Source organism: Macadamia integrifolia, unplaced genomic scaffold (assembly GCF_013358625.1).
Source record: "Macadamia integrifolia cultivar HAES 741 unplaced genomic scaffold, SCU_Mint_v3 scaffold187, whole genome shotgun sequence".
Lineage (NCBI taxonomy): Eukaryota > Viridiplantae > Streptophyta > Magnoliopsida > Proteales > Proteaceae > Macadamia > Macadamia integrifolia.
In genome coordinates this window covers 26,203-46,462 of record NW_024868395.1, presented here as the reverse complement: position 1 = coordinate 46,462, position 20,260 = coordinate 26,203, and the positions used below count along the sequence as shown (strand labels likewise).

At 42.0% G+C, this 20,260-nt stretch overlaps 1 protein-coding gene across 1 annotated transcript; it reads left to right on the top strand.

The window, feature by feature from the left end:
- The first annotated feature begins 1,096 nt into the window (after positions 1-1,096).
- On the top strand, positions 1,097-19,143 carry LOC122065060 (acidic leucine-rich nuclear phosphoprotein 32 family member E-like). Its single transcript, XM_042628852.1, has 2 exons — positions 1,097-1,142; positions 18,737-19,143. The coding sequence occupies exons 1-2, from the start codon at positions 1,097-1,099 to the stop codon at positions 19,141-19,143; spliced, it is 453 nt and encodes a 150-aa protein (XP_042484786.1).
- The last annotated feature ends 1,117 nt before the right edge of the window (positions 19,144-20,260 follow it).

Sequence of the window (20,260 nt, the reverse complement as noted above, 5' to 3'; positions counted from 1 at the left end):
TCCTCAAGAAAAGCCTCGTAATCTCTGCCCTGATCTAGGAGAGAGTCATCCCATACTCCTTCACCCCATATCTCTATCTCACTCTCGAGAAGGCACTCCAGGTTAAGTATAGTCGATGGAGGATAACAAGGAGGAGAATGCACCATAGGATAGGACCACTGAGGAGTGACCCGCTCCCCCAAATACCAAGCATGGTCCCAAATACCTCGGAATAATGCACGGCTCTCTGTCAATCCTTTGGCTTGAGTAAATTCATCGGGCTTGCAGAATTGGATATCTCAGAATGGTCTCCAATTGACCTACAAGGTTAAGAAGAAGTGAGTATAGCACAAGGCAAAAGAAAAACTTGACACTAAATATGGCTTACCTCTGTAAGACCATCTAAAAGAAAGCGAGGAGTGGTCTCGGGAGGATAGCGTCGGTTCCTTAATACCCGACTATCTCCCCATCTGTTAGCCATGGGGAAGGGCAAACTCAGAGGATCCTCCAACATGGGGGTGAAGATCTCCAGGTGTTCATAAAACCAAGGCTGAATTGAGAAATCAAAATAAGGATCTACAATAAGAAAGGAAGAGAGAGAAAAATAACAAAAAGAAATACAAAGTTACCTAGAGATTGTGGCCTGCCACCTTGAGGCCTCGATCTCCATATGTCAGCAGATCTAGGGTCCATAGAAGATATGCGCAGGCGGCCCCACCCCAATCCCAAGAATTGACCTCCTGAATATTTCGGAAGAGGGCTACCATACGGATGTCCACCCCACCCCGGAGGTCCCTAAAAAGACATTGTGCTACAACAAATAGAAGGAAGGAGCAAGTTACCTGTGCAAGGTTACCCGGGTTCACCCTCAAATCCTTCCTCATCCAACGGGTGCTGATCGCACCCAAGCGGACATGTGTCTGATCATCTAGAATCTCAATACCTGTCAAATCTGTAAACTCCCACACTGACAAAGTCTCAAGAATAGATAGAGGTCTCCCTCCGAAGGGTATGTTAGTCATGGCATAGAAGCACAACAGCATGATGGTGATCTCACCAATAGGAAGGTGGAAAGAATGGGTGCTCGGCCACCACGGCTCCACCAAAGCCCCCGCCAATGTTGAGCTACATTTTCTGGTGTCCATCAAGGCCAAGCGACACAGGTAAGTAGAATCCACTTGCCCCTGTGCCCTATGGGGAAGCATGTCATACCATTCCTGGAATGCATTGGGATGGCCATACCTGGCCAATGTAGGATGTGTCCCATCACTATGCTCCTAAAAAACAATAAATGCAAAAAATAAAAAAAATAATAAATACAAAATGAAAAAAAAAAGAATAAATGCAAAAATGAACATAAAAAAATAAATGCACAAAATCAACAAAAACAAATGCACAAAATGAACAAAAAGTTGAATAATAATGGAAGACTTATCCATTTGCCCCACATCACATTACAGATGTGGTTTCGGGTCCTGGAGAGTGTTCGCCCAATGTACCAATTCGTAGGACTGTCATCCCCCTGGGAGGATGTACTACATCTCTCTCCACCAGCCAGCCTGATCTCTCCTGGAGTTCTCCTCTTTCTCCTTTCAGCCATATTTTGTCAAAAATTACAAGGAACCCCAAAAAGGTTCACAAATTGCAAAGAACCCCGGAGGTTTTCAAAAATTGCAAGAAACCTCAGAAAGTTTCATAAATTGCAAAGAACCCTAAAAATTTTCATAAATTACAAAGAACCCCAGAAAGTTTCACAAATTGTAAAAAGGCCCGAAAAGACTTCAAATTCTCCAAATGGCCCCCTCCTCAAGAACTATGAAGAACTTCAAGAAGAAGATAAAGAACTTCAAAGGAAAACTCAAAGGAATTTATGAAAACTCGAGGAAATGCGAAGAACTTCGAATCTTCAAAGAAACTCAAAAACCCAAGCTCACTCGCTCACGAATCGTTCCCAACTCAAGAAACTCGGAATAGTGAGTGAATAGGAGGGGTGGGCCATTTTTATGGTTAAAAATTCATCCTCCCAAAAAAAAAAAGATTCTAATTCCAAGGTGCAATTCAAGAGTTCTTACCACCAAAAAAACAAAATTCAAAATAGTTTCTTGTGGTGGGTAAAAATTAAAATCACATGGGAAGTGAGATCTACTTGGTAGGTAAATCACATGAAAGTAGAAGGTGAAATCTTAATTTGTGAGGTAGATGGAAATTATCACACAAAGTTCAAGATTCCAAATCAAAATTCAAAGTTCAAGAGCTAAAAATCAAAGAATCAAGATTCCAAATCAAAAGCTAAAAATCAAAGTTCAAGATTCCAAATCAAAATTCGAAGTTCAAGGGCTAAAAATCAAAGAATCAAGATTCCAAATCAAAAGCCAAAATTCAAAGTTCAAGATCCCAAATCAAGAATCAAAAGTTCAAGAGCTAAAATTCAAAGTTCAAAATTCTAAATCAAGAGTTAAAGAATTAGAGGGCCCAATTCCATTGACCCGGCCCCAAGAGGCCCAATTTCATTGACCCAGCCTTAGGTGGCCTAATCTCATTGAATCAGCCCCAGGAGGCCAACCCCCTTGAATTGGTTCCGAGTGATCCTATCTCATAGACCAAATTCCCTAGGACTAGCTGAAGGAAGTCCAACCTAGGGAGAACATTTTCAAGCACTAACATCTTCTGCATGGAAGGCTCAAATCTCTACAAATGATAGATCAATTCTTAGGACTAGCAGAAGGAAGTCCAGTCTAGGGAGAACATTTTCAAAATACTAACATCTTCTACAAGGAGGGCTAAAATCTCTACAAATGATGGATCAATTCTTAGGACTGGCAGAAGGAAGTCTAGCCTAGGAAGAACATTATCAAGTACTAATTTCTTTTGCAGGGAGGGTTCAAATCTCTGCAAATGATGGATTAATTCTTAGGACTGGCAGAAAGAAGTCCAGCCCAGGAAGAACATTTTCAACCACTAACATCTTCTGTAGGGAGGGCTCAAATCTCTGTAAATGATGAATCAAGAACAATTTCAAGCACTGACATCTTCTGCAGGGAGGGCTCAAATGTCTGCAAATGATGAATCAAGAACAATTTCAAGCACTAACATCTTCTGCAGGGAGGGCTTAAATCTCTACAAAACGATGGTTCAAGAACATTTTCTGCCGGGAGGGCTCAAATCTCTGCAAAACGTTGGTTGAACATCTTCTAACAGGATTGAAAGGGTTAAAATTTCTTTCCTGCGATCGGTAGACCATGTAAGTCCTCAACTTCAAAGTAGTTAAGAGATATTACTTGTTACATTTTCAACTCCATCGTTGCTAAGCAAGATGATGGCAGTACATGCTCCAGGTGACAAAATGTGTTAGTTCTTTTATTTACCCTTCGACTGTTGGCATAGGCCTCGGCCAAAGAGGAGCATTCTATAGACACCCAATTTTGTCAATCTCCCTAGGCTATGATGACTTATGGATCTTGGATGCGATCTTTTGCTTCAAATCGACAAAGGTGACAATTGACTGAGGTAATTATTCCCAGAAGCATTCCAGCCTTATGCAAAATTCCTAGAAATCCCATGCAAGAGAAAAGAAGGGTCAAATTATAACATTTCATATATGAAGGAATTTGCTCTTAGATGACAGCACAGATCCATAGTACTCAGAATTACCATTCCAATGATATATGGTACGTCAAAATCGGACTATCGGACCTCCCACAATCACTCCCGAAAGTTGCACCTCGAGTGCCTAAACCCCGCCCATGCAAGCACCCATGCCTTCCCCTAAGTGCCCAAACCCAGCCTAGGGAGAACATTTCAAGCACTAACATCTTCTGCAGGGAGGGCTCAAATCTCTACAAAGGATGGATCAATTCTTAGGACTGGTGGAAGGAAGTCCAGCCTAGGCAGAACATTTTCAAAACACTAACATCTTCTGCAGGGAGGGCTCAAATCTCTGCAAATGATGGATCAATTCTTAGGACTGGCGGAAGGAAGTCTAGCTTAGAAGAACATTGTCAAAACACTAACATCTTCTGCAGGGAGGGCTCAAATCTCTGTAAATGATGGATCAACTCTTAGGACTGGCAGAAGGAAGTCTAGCCTAGGGAGAACATTTTCAAGCACTAACATCTTCTGCAAGGAGGGCTCAAATCTCTACAAATCATGGATCAATTCTTAGGAATGGCATACAAAAGTCTAGCCTAGGAAGAACATTTTCAAGCACTAATATCTTCTACAGGGAGGGCTCAAATCTCTACAAATGATGGATCAATTCTTAGGACTGGCAAAAGGAAGTCCAGCCTAGGAAGAACCTTTTAAAGCACTAATATCTTCTGCAGGGAGGGCTCAAATCTCTGCAAATGATGAATCAAGAACCATTTCAAGCACTAACATCTTCTGCAAGGAGGGCTCAAATCTCTGCAAAATGATGCTTCAAGAACATTTTCATGTACTAACATTTTCTGCAGAGAGGTCTCAAATCTTTGCAAAACGTTAGTTCAACATCTTCTAACAGGATTGAAAGGGCTCAAATTTCTTTCTTGTGATCGGCAGATCAGGTAAGTCCTCGACTTCAAAGTAGTTAAGAGTTACTTGTCACATTTTCAACTCCGTCATTGATGAGAAAGATGATGGTAGTACATGCTTCGGGTGAAAAAATGTGATAGTTTTTTTCTTTGCCCTTCGGCTGGAGGTGAAATATCCTAGAGGGGGGTGAATAGGTTATACTAGTGGAAATTAATTCTTTTCGATGTATAGGTCCCAAGTGTGATTGCAAGTTTAAAACGATGCTGAATAAATAAAATAGGCACAATCACGCAACAGAAGATTTATAGTGGTTCGACTCAATCCGAGTCTAGTCCACTCCCTATAAGAATCCTCTTGTAAGGTATTCCACTAGTTCTCCCTTTCAGTACAGTAGGTAGGAAAGAAAACCTTTACAATATTTTTCATGGATAAGAGTATCCGTACAAATCTCTTTTACAGGCAGAGAGGTGCCTTTACAATCTCTTTTAGAGGTAAAGAGACACCTTCCTCTTTTTAGGATAAGAGAATCCTTACAATCCTAAGTACAGTCTAGAATTATAAAAATAGAAATAAATAAGTAGTGGAATAAGGAATACCTCAAGTGTGGTGCAAATAATAAGAATGAGAGATGAATGATGCACATTTTGTAAAGTCCTCTCTCATGGCTTTGACTTGCACAGGAGAGAGTGGAGGACTTGATTGAGACTTGAGCCTTTTGTTGGGATTAGAGTAATTGAACAACTCAAGTTGGATAGAATAATCTTAATGACTCTTGAATGCTTATAATAATACTCTTAATGCTGTTTCTTAATTCATATTTAATTAAGAGTGGTTTGAGTATTTATAGGTGAGCTTAGTGAAGCATTTTAGGCATGAAATCAGGCTCTAATGGTCATATTCTAGAACCATCAGTCGACCGCCATCGGTAGCCGGTCAACCGAAAAGAGCCGTTGAGGTCAAAAACTAGCCGTTGGAGCTTTTCCAGGGAGGCACCAATCGGCCGGCTATGGCCTCGGACAGTTCTGGTCGACCAGGGCTTCCAGCCGATCGATCGTCAACATGACAGATTGTTTTGACAAAGTGCTATCATACTGACCAGTCGTCAGTGTTTTAACTATAACATTTTGGTCCGACCTCGGATTGACCTGAGATCAGTTGCGTTGGAATCGAGACTCAATTTTCTACAACTTCTATAAGGTTTCATCTCCTGATACCAACTGTAAGATTGCCCAAAGTGCCCTTGAGTCAGGTTAATCTATTTTCATAGTTTTACTAGAGCATATTGCACTCTACCACCTAAGGTCATTCTAGTATGATGCATGAGGTGCATGCGTATGCAACGTGTGTACAAATTACAAAATATATTCTCTATCCTATGGTCTTCATCTTGGTTCTTGATATCTTCATCATTATAGTTCTTGATGTCTTCATCTTCGATCTTGAATGTCATTATTATCTTGGGTCTTGAATGTCTTTAAGCTTCAAGGTCATGTCTGCATGAGTTCAAACCTTGATGTCTTGATTCGACCTTCTAAGTGTTTCTTCAAACTAATTACACTTTCTTCAAGCTAATCACATTTTATCAAACTAAGTTAAAGACGTATGTTTGTTTGTTAACACCAAAACATAGCAAGGAGTGTGGACATGTTTCCTAACAGTAGGCACAGGCCTCAGCCAAAGAGGGACATTCTCTAGACATCCAATTTTGTCACCGTTCCCTGGCTATGATGACTTATGGATCTTGGACGCGACCATCTGCTTCTAATTGACAGAGATGATAATTGAATGAGGTAACTATTCCCAGGAGCATTCCATACTCACCCTAAATTCTCAGAAAACCTGTGCGAGAGAAAAGAAGGGTCTAATTATGACATTTGATATATGAAAGAATTTGCTCAAAGTGACCACACAGATGCATAGTACTCAGAATTATGATTCCAATGATATATGGTATGTCAAAATTGGAAGATCGATTCTCCAGTAGTCACTTCTAGAAGTCACATTGTGAGTGCCCAAACCCCACCCATGCGAGCACCCACGCCTTGCCTTGAGTGCCCAAGCCCTGCCCATGCAAGCACCCATGCCTTACCTAGAGTACCCAAACCCCACCCATGCAAAACCCATGTGCACTCGGCCAAGCCCTGCATGCATCCAACCAAGCCCCGTGTGCACTCATTCAAGCCTTGTGTGCACCCAACCAAGCCCCACGTATACCTGACCAAGCCCCACGCATGCCCGACCAAGCCCTATGCATACCTGGCCTAGTTCTAGCACCCATGTCAGAGATCCCGCACCCATGTCGGAGGTCCCACACCTATGTTGGAGCCTCAACACCCATGTCAAAGTCCCAGCACCTATGCTAAAGTCCCAGCACCAATGCTAAAGCCGTAGCAGTAGCACCCATGATAGAGCCCCAACACCCCTGCTGGAGCTCCAGTGCCCCTGCTGGAGCTCCAAGACTCCTACTGGAGCTCCAACACCCCTATTGGACCTCTAACACCTCTATTGAACCTCCCACACCCCTGTTGAAACCTCTGATGCTCCCACCAGTAATTGAAATCCCTCTTTCGTTGATCGGTTTGGAGAAGGAATTCCCTCTTCACTCACCCGTGTACCCTACACTACCCAACTAGTGTACCCTACATTGCAGCCTCCAATTGGTCCAAAAAGGAATCTTTTTACATAATTGGTCCAAAAAAAAATTATCTTTGACCCCAATGGCTATAGAAAATTACCCTCCACCCCAGTGGTCCAAAATATCTTACTTTCACCCCATTAGTATAAAAATATTACTTTTTACTACCATTAGTTAAGGAATTTTCTCTGCCCTTCCTATTGGTCTACAAATTCTATAAAATATCCCATCCCTTTGATTTTACACAATAACATACCCCACAACAACCCATAGTAGAGAAGCTCTGCCCTCTCTCCTCCCCTCTCCCTTTGTGGTTTTCCAAGTCTTCAGAGAGATCTTCGTAAGATCCAAAGTGTTCTTTGGAGAGATCTTCATAAGATCCAAAGTCTTCGAAGTGTTCTTTGAGACTCTTTAATCCTTTGCTTTCTTTGAGTGAGATTTTTGGGAAAATTTTCTTCCTAGTCCTCCCATAGCCTATCCCCAATGGAAGCTCTGTCCTAGTGCCACCTCAGCCAAAACCTGGAAGTAGCCCATCCCTAGCAGAAGCTCTATCCGAATACCACCTCAGCCTAGCCCTCCCATAGCCTATCCCCAGCGGAAGCTCTGTCCATGTGTCACCTCAGCCAAAACCCAGAAGTAGCTCATCCCTAGTGGAAGCTCTGCCGGAATACCACCTCAGCCTAAGCCCGAAAATAGCCTTCCTAAGTTGAAGCTCTATCAGAATTCAAATCCAAAAGTAACCATTCCTGGCTGGAACTCTGCCCAAATTTTATCACAATCAGCATCTCTCGAGAAAGGAAGTTGGAGGTCAAAACCATCTTCCCCTGAAACAAGAAAGTTTGTACGAGTATCAACTAGGGGTTCCACTCCTCTTGACCAGAAACAAGGGTCAAGCTCAGGTATAATTTCTCAACAGAATTAGCACAATGTAGACTTTATATAGACCTTGTTTTAGTGTACATAGTCATTTAATGTCAATGTATATATGTGTGATAACTTAACCATGGATGCAGAATAGGAATAATTGCAGAAAATTATTCATTCTTAAGCATCTAGTAGGAAGATCAGTTGAACCGGGTAGATTGGGTGCCTAATACCTTCCCAATTCTACAACCTAACACTTACCCTAAATCTCTAGACCAGACTAACTTTTGGGCCCTTTTCTCAAGAATCGGGCCCATCCTCGGGTCCTAGGCCCATAATCCTAGGTGGTGACTCCAAACCCCTTTTGCATGATCCTGATCCCCATATTGGATCATCATTAGATCCCCGTCTCGAATGACGAACTTTACACTCTTGCAAAATAGGCCTCCACGTATCTCTGAGTGGCGATACGACGGTACAGGGCCGCAGGGTAAGCACATATGACACACCCCTCCCTCATGAAAGAGAATGAGAAAGAGATGAGAGAGGACGGAATGATGATGCAAGTCCTTTTCTCCCCCCCCCAATGGGGAGAAGAGAGATCTCGTCTTCCGACTGCTACTCTCACACCAGGTGCTAAACTTGTTCCCTCACAGTTAATATTGGAATTCCTAAAAATCAAAATTATATATATATATATATATATAGACTTTAAGTTAATTTATACCCTAATTGAGTCACTTTATATTCCCCTATAAGCCCTACAGGTCACCTCTCAGACCCAAACTTTACTGTCAATATGAGGGAAAAATGGTCTCTAGAAGTCTAACCTGTTGGAGACCCTGGCCTGACCGGTTGACCGAATGTCTCCCACCAGTCGTGCCTTTTCTATAGAATTTCAATTCTGTCAATTTTTTTTTGCAGGGTTGTGCCTCTAGTCTTGTACTATATTTTCACAACAGTGAACATAACTTCAATTTCACCATTTTCTATGCCCATTATTCATTTATTTTTAATCAATTAATTATAATTATTCATTTTAGCAAAAATTCCAGTTCCTACCTCATATTCACATGATTTCATCCACAAGTATGAAACAAGATCAGATTTTCATGATCAATCCCCAATCTAAGGTTGCATGTAGGCATTTAATCATAAGTTTTACTTTGCATGTACCATTAGAGTCTTCAAAGAACAAAATTTAGAGAGAGAGAGAGATTTCATTTCTTCTCTAAGTAATTTACTGTTTTGGAGACTTGAAGTGAAAATTTACATGCTACTACCTCAATCGGCCATGGTATGTGCATCTTTTGAACAATTAAAACTCCAAATAGCATGGTTACTTGCTAAAATTTTCAGAATTCTTCCATGCACATAATCAGTTCATACCCTTTTAATTTCTGAAAATCCTTCTTGCTACAGGTTAATCTTAGGTGAGATTATCTTACCGTTTTGCCGAATCCTACAGAAATCTTCCAAGAAAATCAATTTCTTCTCTAATTTTCTTCTCTTCTCTTCTTTTCTTCTCTTCTTCTTCTTCTTCTTCTTCTTCTTCTTCTTCTTCTTCTTCTTCTTCTTCTTTCTTCTTTCTTCATCTTGCTGTCCAAATAGTAACTTAATGAGAAATGTGGTCGGTGGTGGCTCTTATATGGCCCCACTAACCCTATGATATATATAATATAATATATTATATCCATATATGTATATATATGATTATATTACTTATACAATATGATATATATATATATATATAATTACCTAATTAAAACTAATTATGTCCCCATAATTAAATTAATTTTATGATTTTATTAATTAACTCATTTAATCATGCCAAACCCATAGGAATAGGTCCACATGTCAAATTTCCAAGAGTGGGACCCATTTCAGCCAATTCTGGCCATTTTGTTCACATTCCAGAACTCTCTAGCCAGTTGAGCCAGACTTGCTCCCATTTGAGTTTGTTGTATACCCTATCATATCCAATCTATATTAAGGGTTAGTAATCACCTATTGGCCCACTTTGTTTGTTAACTCTTCCAACACTGTTGGCAAGAGGCACAGGTACATGTTGGGTCATCCCTCACCTCTTGGCATTCCACTATTGCATGCCAAGCTAGCATTAGCCTCTCCAAACTGCTACTCTTGCCTGTCACAGTCAATGTAAAGAGGTGAGATTTGGTGTGTTACAGACTGAATGGATCCCTTCTTCATCACTGTGTGAGCCACTTGGATCAAACTAAGTTGATCCTATGGATACCTCTTACTTGAGACATGTCATGAAGAGGATGCCCAATGATGCTACTTTGATGTGCTCCGTAGGATCATGGATGATGCGGTCCAATGGAACATGATTTTGAAAGCAGTTGGGAGTAGTCGGATTGACATGTGGGCTTAGGGAAAACTATTCAAAATTGCACCCTTGTTTTGTGGCTCATTGTCTGGGCGACTTATTGTATTTTTGTTTCGATGTAGTCACAAGCACATTGCATGATTTAAGGTCAGCACTGCTCATCATAAGGGATCGAGAGTGCTAGATTTAGTGTAGTTGGACTATTTAGGGTACCCCATATTATTTGTGAGTGATGTGCTATGTTGGTTAGATGGAAGCTTAATATAGCACTCCTACATTCGTACTATCTCATTAGGTCGCATGCTCCATTTCTTGTATGATGAGACACTTATGATAGAGAGACTTCTATAATAGACAATTGAGTATGTCCGCCCTGTGTGGGCGAGTGGGAGATGTTACTTAATATGGGGTCAGACTGGGTCCTGACCTGGTTCCTTTGTGGATCGCCCACTTGGGGTAATTATGGACTCACTATGATTAGGAACCCTAATTAGCCAAATATTTATAAATAAGAGAGTTTTTACATGCCCTTACATTCATAGGTCTACAAATATTTGAGTGGACAAGTTCTAGAGGCCAGGTAGCTCGGATTGCCTTTTCAAAAGGCTTCCGATGAGCCTTACCTTCTAAATACAGCTCACACACAGGGAGGTTGAATTTAGTGAGTGAGCCAAAACGACCTTCTCTAGCTAACCTACCCATCCTATTTCTCCCTATGTGTCCCAATCTAGCATGCCATATAATAGATTCAGAATTATCACATGTATTAACTACATAAGAAACAGCTGAAGTAGAATCAATTAAATCTAATTTAAAAAATTCATCAATTAAGGATCCACGTCCAACAATAGTACCACTCAAATAAAACTCTATAGTGCAATCGTCAATATGCAAATAATATCCTAAAGATAATAATGCAGAAAATGAAAGTAGTTTATACTAAATATCAAGTGCATAAAGCACATCATAAAGAAGCAAAGTGTGCATATTATGCATCTTGAGCTGATAAGTACCAACTCCTCGAACTGCTTCACTGGTGTCATTCCCCATGAACACATTTTGGGATCCAGCCAAAATTCTACTATAGTCTATAAAACCCCCTCGATCTCACACTATATGTTTCATTGCTCCTGTATCCATAATCCAATCAGACTATATATAGGCAACCAAACACATGAGTATAAACAACTGTACAAAGAGAGCAGGATAGAAATGGTACCTTCTTTTTCTCAGTGCAATCATGAGTTAAGTGCCCCATCTTTGGACAGTTATAACATTTGACCTTGGATAAATCTTTTTTTTGCCATGCTTGCCTCTTTTGCACTTGGCAGACTTTCCTTCTTTTGGCGCTTGGTTCTGAGTCATACCCTGATTTCTTTGGTTGCCCTATCTTTTACACTTGAACTTGCACTTGCCTCCTTGGGCGACTAGGGCAATCACACAGTTCACCTCTTGGCACTCTGCCTCAAGTTTCACATGTTGTGCAATGTCAGCAAAACTTCTAATGCTATCATTGTGTGTGAGAACGAGCTTTATAGTGCTCCAAGAATTGGGTAGTATCCTAATGATAGCTTGAACCTACTGCTCATCAGTAAGAGTGGTCCCAACATTTTTCAGCTTCCGAATCATGTCTTTCACCACCCTAAGGTGTTCAGGCATAGTGTGCTTAGGGTCCATCTTATACATCTCAAACTTCAAGGTCATACCCCTTAACCTTGTAGTGGATGTAACCATGCATATTGTATATGAATAATTATGGAAAATGTTCGTTCTTAAGCATCTAGTAGAAAGACCAGTTGAATCGGGTAGATTGGGTGCCTGACACCTTCCCAACTCTACAACCTGATAGGTACCCTAAATCTCTAGACTGGACCAACTTTCGAGCCTTTTTCTTAGGAATCGGACCCACCCTCGAGTCCTAGGCCCATAATCCTAGGTGGCAACTTTAAACCCCTTTTGTATTGGACCATAATCAAATAACCATTGAATGACGACCCTTACACTCCTACAAAATAGCACCCCAAGTATCTCCATGCGACGGTACGATTGTGTGGGGCCTGCGGAAAAAACACACAACACCCCTTCCTAAGAAAGAGAAAGAGAGGAGAGAGAACAGAACACAAGTCTTTCCCCCCCCCCACAAAAGGGGAAAAGGGGATTTCTCCAGTCGCTGCCCTCACAGTGGAGACTCCACTGGGGATTTTTCAAGCTTCTGACACTATATGCTACCATTAAATGATAGAGCATTTTCCACCACATCTGTTTGAAAACATGTTTGGTTAACCCCATGTTTGTAATTGTATTCGCTAACCACATCATGCATTGTGCTCGAAGTGTAATCATTTGGCGAGGGACTCCCTATCATGCCTACACCCTCTGGGAGATCAATCATGTCATGGAGAGGACTCTAAGAGCAAACAATACCCGCTTCCTATACAAGGGTGTGAGGTATTGTTAAATGGCGAGGATGTTTGTAATTGTTCCAGCACCCTTAGGGAGCGTAGACAGCCAATTTTGTCACCCTCCCCAGACTAATGATGACTCATAGATCATGGACACGGCCTTCAGCTTCCAATCAACATAGATGACAACTAACTAAAGTAACCCAATCCCAAAATGCTCTATACTCACCCAGGAACCCTGTGCATGAGAAAAGAGGGGTCCAATTAAGACATCATATATACGAAGGAATCTGGTCCAAAGCAATCATATGAATGAATAGTACTTAGATTCACAATTCCAATGATATATGGTACGTCAAAATTAAACCATCGGATCTCCTGCAATCATCACCGAAAGACAGAACCCATCAAAGCCCATGGATTAGAATCTGGCATATTCCATAGAATATTCCTGCACCCAACCAATCCCAAGCACAACCAACCCCATGCACAACCACACCAATGCACAGCAAGCCTCCAGGCCCCTCACACCCTATGTGCACTAAGCCCCCATCCCCCGCATGCCGTGCGTGCACTAAGCCCCAACCCCCAGCCCCCATGTGCCCCGCATGCACCAACCTTAGCCTCATACGTCTGCCTACCCGTGGCCCTACCCTCCACCACCATGGCATCGTGCACTGGTAATCCTGCTTCAGTGGTCGGCTGTCGATGGCCCCACCCCGTGCTCCGATGGCCCCACTCCGATGGCTGGATTTTGGGGAGGTCTTCTCTTCACCCCCTTGTGTACCCTGTGCCACCTTGATTGTGTATCGTACATAGCTAAACCTCATTGGCAAAAAAAGTTAACTTTTTCACCCCATTAGTGGAAAAATCCCTTTTTGCACCCCATTGGTTAAAAAAATCTATAAATACCCCCCCTCTCCTTGAAATTTCACACTTAAGCCATTTGGTGAGCCCCTTTGTAGGAGAAAGTCTACCTCTCTCTCTCTCACCTTTGAAGTTCTTCCCAAATTCTTTGAAGTTCTTTGAAGTTCTTTAAAGATCTTTGAAGTTCTTTGATATTCTTCGAAGTTCTTCAAAGTTCTTCCCAAGCCTTCTTAAGCATCCTAAGCCCTCCCATAGCCTATACCTAGTGGAAGCTCTACGGAGTGCCACCTCAGCCTAGCCCTCCCATAGCCTATCCCTAGCAGAAGCTTTACTAGAGTGCCACCTCAGCCAAGCCTCCTGTAGCCTATCCATAGTGGAAGCTCTACCGGAGTGCCACCTCAGCCTAGCCCTCCCATAGCCTATCCCTAGTGGAACCTCTACCAGTGTGCCACCTTAGCCTACCCGTCCTATAGCCTATCCCTAGTGGAAGCTCTACCAGAGTGCCACCTCAGCCTGACCCTCCTATAACCTATCCCAGTGGAAGCTCTGTCGGAGTGCCACCTCATCCTAGCCCTCCTATAGCCTATCCCCAGTGGAATCTCTGTCCGAGTGCAACCTCAGTCTAAACCCAAAAGTTATCTTCCCTAGCCAAAGCTCTATCAAAACTCAAATCTGAAAGTATCCTCTCCTAGCCTGAACTCTACCCAAATATCACCATAGTCAAAACATCTCTTGAGAAAAGAAGTTAGAGGTCAAGACCATCTTCCCCTGAGCTAGGAGAATCTATAGGAAAGTTCGTATCTACTCCAACCAGGGGGCCACCCCTCTTGACCCAAAACAGGGGCCAAGCTCAGGTATAATCTCTAATTTGAATTAGCATAATGTATGCCTTTTTATTGACCTTGTTTTAGTGTACATAAATAATTAAATTCAGTTAATGTATATATGTGTGATAACTTAGCCATGCATGTTGTATAGGAATAATTGTGAAAAAATTTCGTTCTTAAGCATCTAGTATGAAGACCAATTGAACAGGGTGGATTGGGTGCCTAACACCTTCCCAACTATACCACCTAACACATACCCTAAATCTCTAGACCAAACCAACTATTGGGCCCTCTTCTTATGAATTGGGCCCACCCCAGGTCCTAGGCCCATAATCCTAGGTGGTGACTCTAAATCCCTTTTGTATGATCCTAATCCCCGATGTATCTTCGAGCGCTAGTATGATGGTGTGGGTCCCATGAAAGCAAATACACACAACACACCCCTCCCTAAGAAAGAAAAAGAGATGAGAGAGGATGGAATGCAAAGTCTTCCCCCCCATGAAGGGGAAAAGGGAAGAAAGTTCGGTCACAACCCTCACAGTGGCGACTCCACTGGGGACTTGTCAAGCTTTCGACACTAGATGCTACAATTAAATGCAAGAACATTTTCCACCACATTTGTTTGAAAATATATTTGGCTAACCCCATGTTTGTAATTGCATTTGCTAACCACATCATGCATCATGCTCGAAGTGAAATCATTTGGTGAGGGCTCCCTGTCATACCCACACCCTTAGGGATGTCTGTGCATGTCATGGAGAGTACTCTGAGAGCAAATGATACCTGCTTCTTGTACAAGGATGTGGGGTATTGTTAAATGGCAAGGATGTTCGTAAGTGTGCCAGCACCCTCGGGGAGGTCCGTGCACTTTATGACATTTTGAGATCGAGTAATGGTATTCCCATATTACACTTTTACACACAATCACTCACGGTTCCACTACCCTCGTGGCCAGTTGCTTAACCTCATGTGTAGTCATGAGTAATGAGCAAAGGCATCACCCCCTTGCTCTTGTACCCCCGAGTCTATCAAAAGGATCACGTACCTTGCGTATATAGATCCTGTCCAAGGAAGCCTTGTCTATCCTATTGCATCCACTGCATACTCGCATCATATAGGAAATAGATGGAGAATGCTAGGAATGCCACAAGTTGATCTGTAGAACTTATTTGAGGTCTTGAAAAGGAATCTCCCTATAATGCATTCTAGTCATAAGGGAATGCTCTCCTAAGTGGGTTTCGGATGAAAGATGTCCTTCCTCCTTAGAAATGAGATGTGAATAATTAGGTATACATGACTTTGGGGTGGTTCCCGTCAAAGTCCCACAAAATTCCAAATTATCCAAATTATCTAAAAGACTTGAGGAAACCAGGAGGAAGGTCACCTAGTGGGATAAGAATAAGGAAAGCATGACTTTATCGATAGAGAATGTCTTATAGGAATGTTTTGTTCAAGCCATTTGTATGTATCTCCCACCTAGGACATTGAGTGGACTAAGGACATCAGCCCCTATCCACTCCCTATCATTAAGTGGACTAACTTTTGATGAATCATCGGTTGACAATTGAGTGGATGAATGAATAAAGGGGTGGGAATGCAAGATTCCTAAAATAAACCACTTTTGGTTCAGGCATAATTTCACACCTCAAGTATTCTCCATGGTTTGTTTGGACATGTCAGGGTAACCGATTAACTCACTTAAGTCCAATGTCACCTTCATCGTCTCTCCGAGATTGTCTCCTTCCAAGTGATTATAGTCCAGTTCACATAGATCCACCCAACATTGAATCACTTGAGCAAGCATAGGTCCACCTAGTAGGGACATTTCAAATAGAAATGGTTGAAGTCAAGAGTGGATTAGCTCAAGTATTACGCCTATTATGAAATCCTCTTAGGAAACGAACACTGGCTACGAGAGAATTGGAATGGAACAGACCTACGGGTTATCCTGGGACTTCCTCTTGAGTTGACTCAGGAGGACTAGAACCAACTAGGCCAACGGGTCAACGAGGAGTTTCACCCACTCGTCCGAATGGTCAACAAGGATCTTATTCCCAAGTTCCTCTGCCCAAGGTGGTGATTGAAGATGAGGAAGAAGAGTTTATGGCACATGTCCAAATGGAACCTCTATAGAAGGAGAGAGAAAAATTAGAGAGTAGTTAGAAAAGTTGGAGAATATGATCCGAGCAGGAAAGAGTTTGCAAAATCAAGCAGTGGATTTTGATGAGATGAGTTTCTTTCTAGGGCAAGGATTTCTGAGTAGTTCAAATGGAAAATTGTCAGATTTGATAGGTCAAGAGACCCTAAGGCTCATCTAAAAGTCTTCCTCAGCATCACTAAATCATGGCTACTTACTGATAATCAGATGGGTCAGGCACTCATGTTGATACTATCAGGACGAGCACTGAGATGGCTCACATAGTTGGAGTCTACTCAGCCACAAAATTAGAGAACAATGGTGAAAGCCTTCACCAAGCAGTACTCTGACAACACTAAAGTAGATGTGAAGTGTTGGGAACTTGAGACCTTGAGACAGCAGCCTAGAGAAGGATTCACCACCTTCCTAATAAGGTTTAGAGACAAGACTGCCAAGATGGAAAATCGACCTTCTGAAGTAGAGTAGGTGAAAATGTTGATTAAAAACCTGTCCAAGCCTTACTATGATGTTCTTTACTATCAGCATCTACAAACTTTTGATGCTTTGATAGCCACTTGCACACGTGTTGAGAACAAAATACTAAGGGATGCACAGTATCAAGGAGCTTCTCAAGATGTGGGAAGCTCCTAGATTTGGACGAGGAAAGAATCCTGAAACAAATGTGATAGGTGCGGTCCAACAGTAGGTGTCACCCATCACCTCTTCACAACCATTTGTGATACAAGTAGATGCTTCTGCTTAGAAGCCTCCTCGCCCAAGGAGACAGTTCACTGATTTGAGGATGCTTGTGGCAATAGTATATGAGAAGTTAAAGAAACAAGGATTGTTAGGCACTATAGCTCCAAGGGCAATCAACAACCCTCCCCCATCTTGGTACAGGGACAATGAGTATTGTGCCTACTACACTCAGAAGGGACACACCAATGAAAGGTGCCTAGGTCTTCAATATGCAATTCAAGATATGGTAGACAATGGGACTATTGAAGTGAAAGTCAAACAGCCTCCCAATGTCACTACCAATCCACTCCCAGATCATGGAACAGTCAACATGTTGTCAATGATAAATGATCAGAATGATTTTGATCCTCGGTTCTATGATCCAACTCATCTCATCAGGGACTCTAAGAGGTACTATATCCAGAAGCGATATGAATAGGTAGAGAAGTTATTGCATGTGAAAAGGTTGTCTCTCCCCCCAGAAATAGTAAGGCATATAATCAGCTCCATCAGGGTAGCTTATCAGAAGGAATGAGGCTCTTTCCAAAGGGCCATTTATATGTACTATATGGATAGGCACTTCTATCATCCCATGTTCTATGGTTCTCACTGAGTCATGTATACGATCTGGAAGAGGAAACAATAGAAAGTGATACCACTCAAATTATCACATCTATAGCTCGAAAAAATCATATGAATACTTACACCTACCAAAAATCATGAGGAAAAGGGCCAAAGTCATGAGAACTCCCAAAAAGAGAAGAGTGATCAGAAGAAAAATCAGAAGATCAGGTATCTACCATCCCTCCTTCATCGTCAACAGGAGAATCCACTACACCACACCATCGAAGAGAAGGAGTCTCATCATCATCTTACCATCCACTATCTTCATCAGACTATCCATTTCACACAATCCTTTGACATCTTACCACCCTCTATCTTCATCAGAATACCCTATCTCCTATAGCACATCACCTTCATATCACCCTACCTCATATCCCTCATCACCCTCATGTCATTCCCATTCTTAGGGTTCGGTGGATAACCCAAGGGAAGGATGGATCGGTGGGTACAGCTGGAAGGATATACGTGCATTGCCAAAATCTCCAAAAGGGACCTCGTCAACAGGTTCAGTGAATGCCTTTGGAGAAAGTCAAGACTTTAACCCCACTTCTTTGATCCAGATAGCTATACCTTAGAAGGATAGTCTAGAAATAATTGAAGAAGTCATAGATGACCTTCTTAGAGCAATATTGGAATTACTAGTAGGTGAAAAAATCAAGGAGCATACCTCCCTAATCCATATGGGGTGTGATACAGAGGATGATGAGTTTGGTCTGATCAGACTCTGAGCCAATAAGATCAAGTCTAGCTATATGGAAATTTTTTGATCTTTACACTATGAATACTACCAACATTTGGATGCAGAAGAATTTGAGTTCCATGAAGAATCAGATAAAGAGCCAAGTGAGGGGGAAATCAGTGAAGAAGAGGACGATGATAATGACAATGAAGATGAGGATTGGGATGATAGTGATGACTCTGATGCTCGAAGTGATGATAAGTACAGGGATTGGGATGACATTGACTACCGGGGACCTTGGAATAATGATGAAGATAATGAATCTGGGTATTACTCACCAAGGGATCCAGCAGGATACTCAGTGTATGCGATCGATGAAGATGACCCGATGGTTGATCCGAAAGATGCTATTCAATCAACACTCACAATCAGCATGAAAGGAGATGAGTCTGCATCAAACTCAAAAGATAGTAAGGATATCAAAGAGTATGAGATCATCATTGCAGGTAATGTGGACCCTATAGCAGAATAGATGATTCAAATTTATGGGTGCTTGGGTGAGATGAAACTCAAAGTTGAGGAGATTGACCAGATGTTAGGTGAAGTAGCCATCAGTGAATGCTACTATGCTAAAAAAATGGAAGACCTTGAAGAACTAGGGGGAGATGACACACTTGCATAAATAGTGAATGTAGGGATCAAATGCCTTTCAAACGGGGTAAAGAAATTGTGAGCTAGGGCTCTCGATATCTGTGGAGGACCTCAACTTCCCACCCTGAGCCGGGAAGGAGAATCTGATGAAGAGAATGATCCTATGGTAGGGATAATTACCATAACAGATAGTGATGATGAGGACCACTATCCCATGAAGATTTTTGTAAAGAAGCCTATCAATATAATGAAGACTAGAAGCGAAAGAGACTACAAGGACAAGGCCCTAGTGGTAGAACAATCAAGGACTAATGAGGCTGGAACAAGTGGCTCAAAGAAAGAACCTGAGAACCCAGTCTTGGCATAACTCAAGAAGGCCCAGGCAAATATCTCAATTTGGGGATTATTAATGGCCTCCCCTTCACACTGCGAAGCAGTCCTGAAGTCCCTCACCAATGTATAAGTGCCTATTGAGATAGATCCGATACATCTCTCACAATTAGTAGGGGTAACATATGCAGTGTAGTCACTGATGTTTTCAGATTATGAGCTCCCAGCCAAAGGAACCTAGCACAACAGAGCTTTGCACATAATAGTGGAATGCATTGACAAGATCATTCCTCAAGTCCTTGTTGACAATGGGTCCGCTTTGAATGTTCTACCCTTGAGATCATCCAAGAGTGTTGGTGCCAATATATGGAAAAGATGAGGCCATCAAACCAGACGGTACGAGCATATGACAATACCAAAAGGGAAGTTCTTGGGATCCTTACCATGGCTATTTTGATTGGCCTAGTGAGGTTCGATATTGATTTCCAGATCATCGACATACCAACATCTTTCAATATGCTTCTAGGAAGGCCATGGCAACACCATGTAAAGGCAGTGTCATCCAATCTTTATCAGAAGGTGAAATTCCCACATGAGGGGAAGGTGATCACTATCACAGGAGACCCAGAGATAGTGAATACTTTGGCCAATATTGAAAAATGGGAAGA

Bases quoted from the DNA above. Each gene is read 5' to 3' on its own strand.
- LOC122065060 (XM_042628852.1), top strand. From the start codon at position 1,097: ATGTTGAGCTACATTTTCTGGTGTCCATCAAGGCCAAGCGACACAG. The intron at 1,143-18,736 runs GTAAGTAGAATC...ATTTGGATGCAG, and splicing joins ATCAAGGCCAAGCGACACAG to AAGAATTTGAGTTCCATGAA.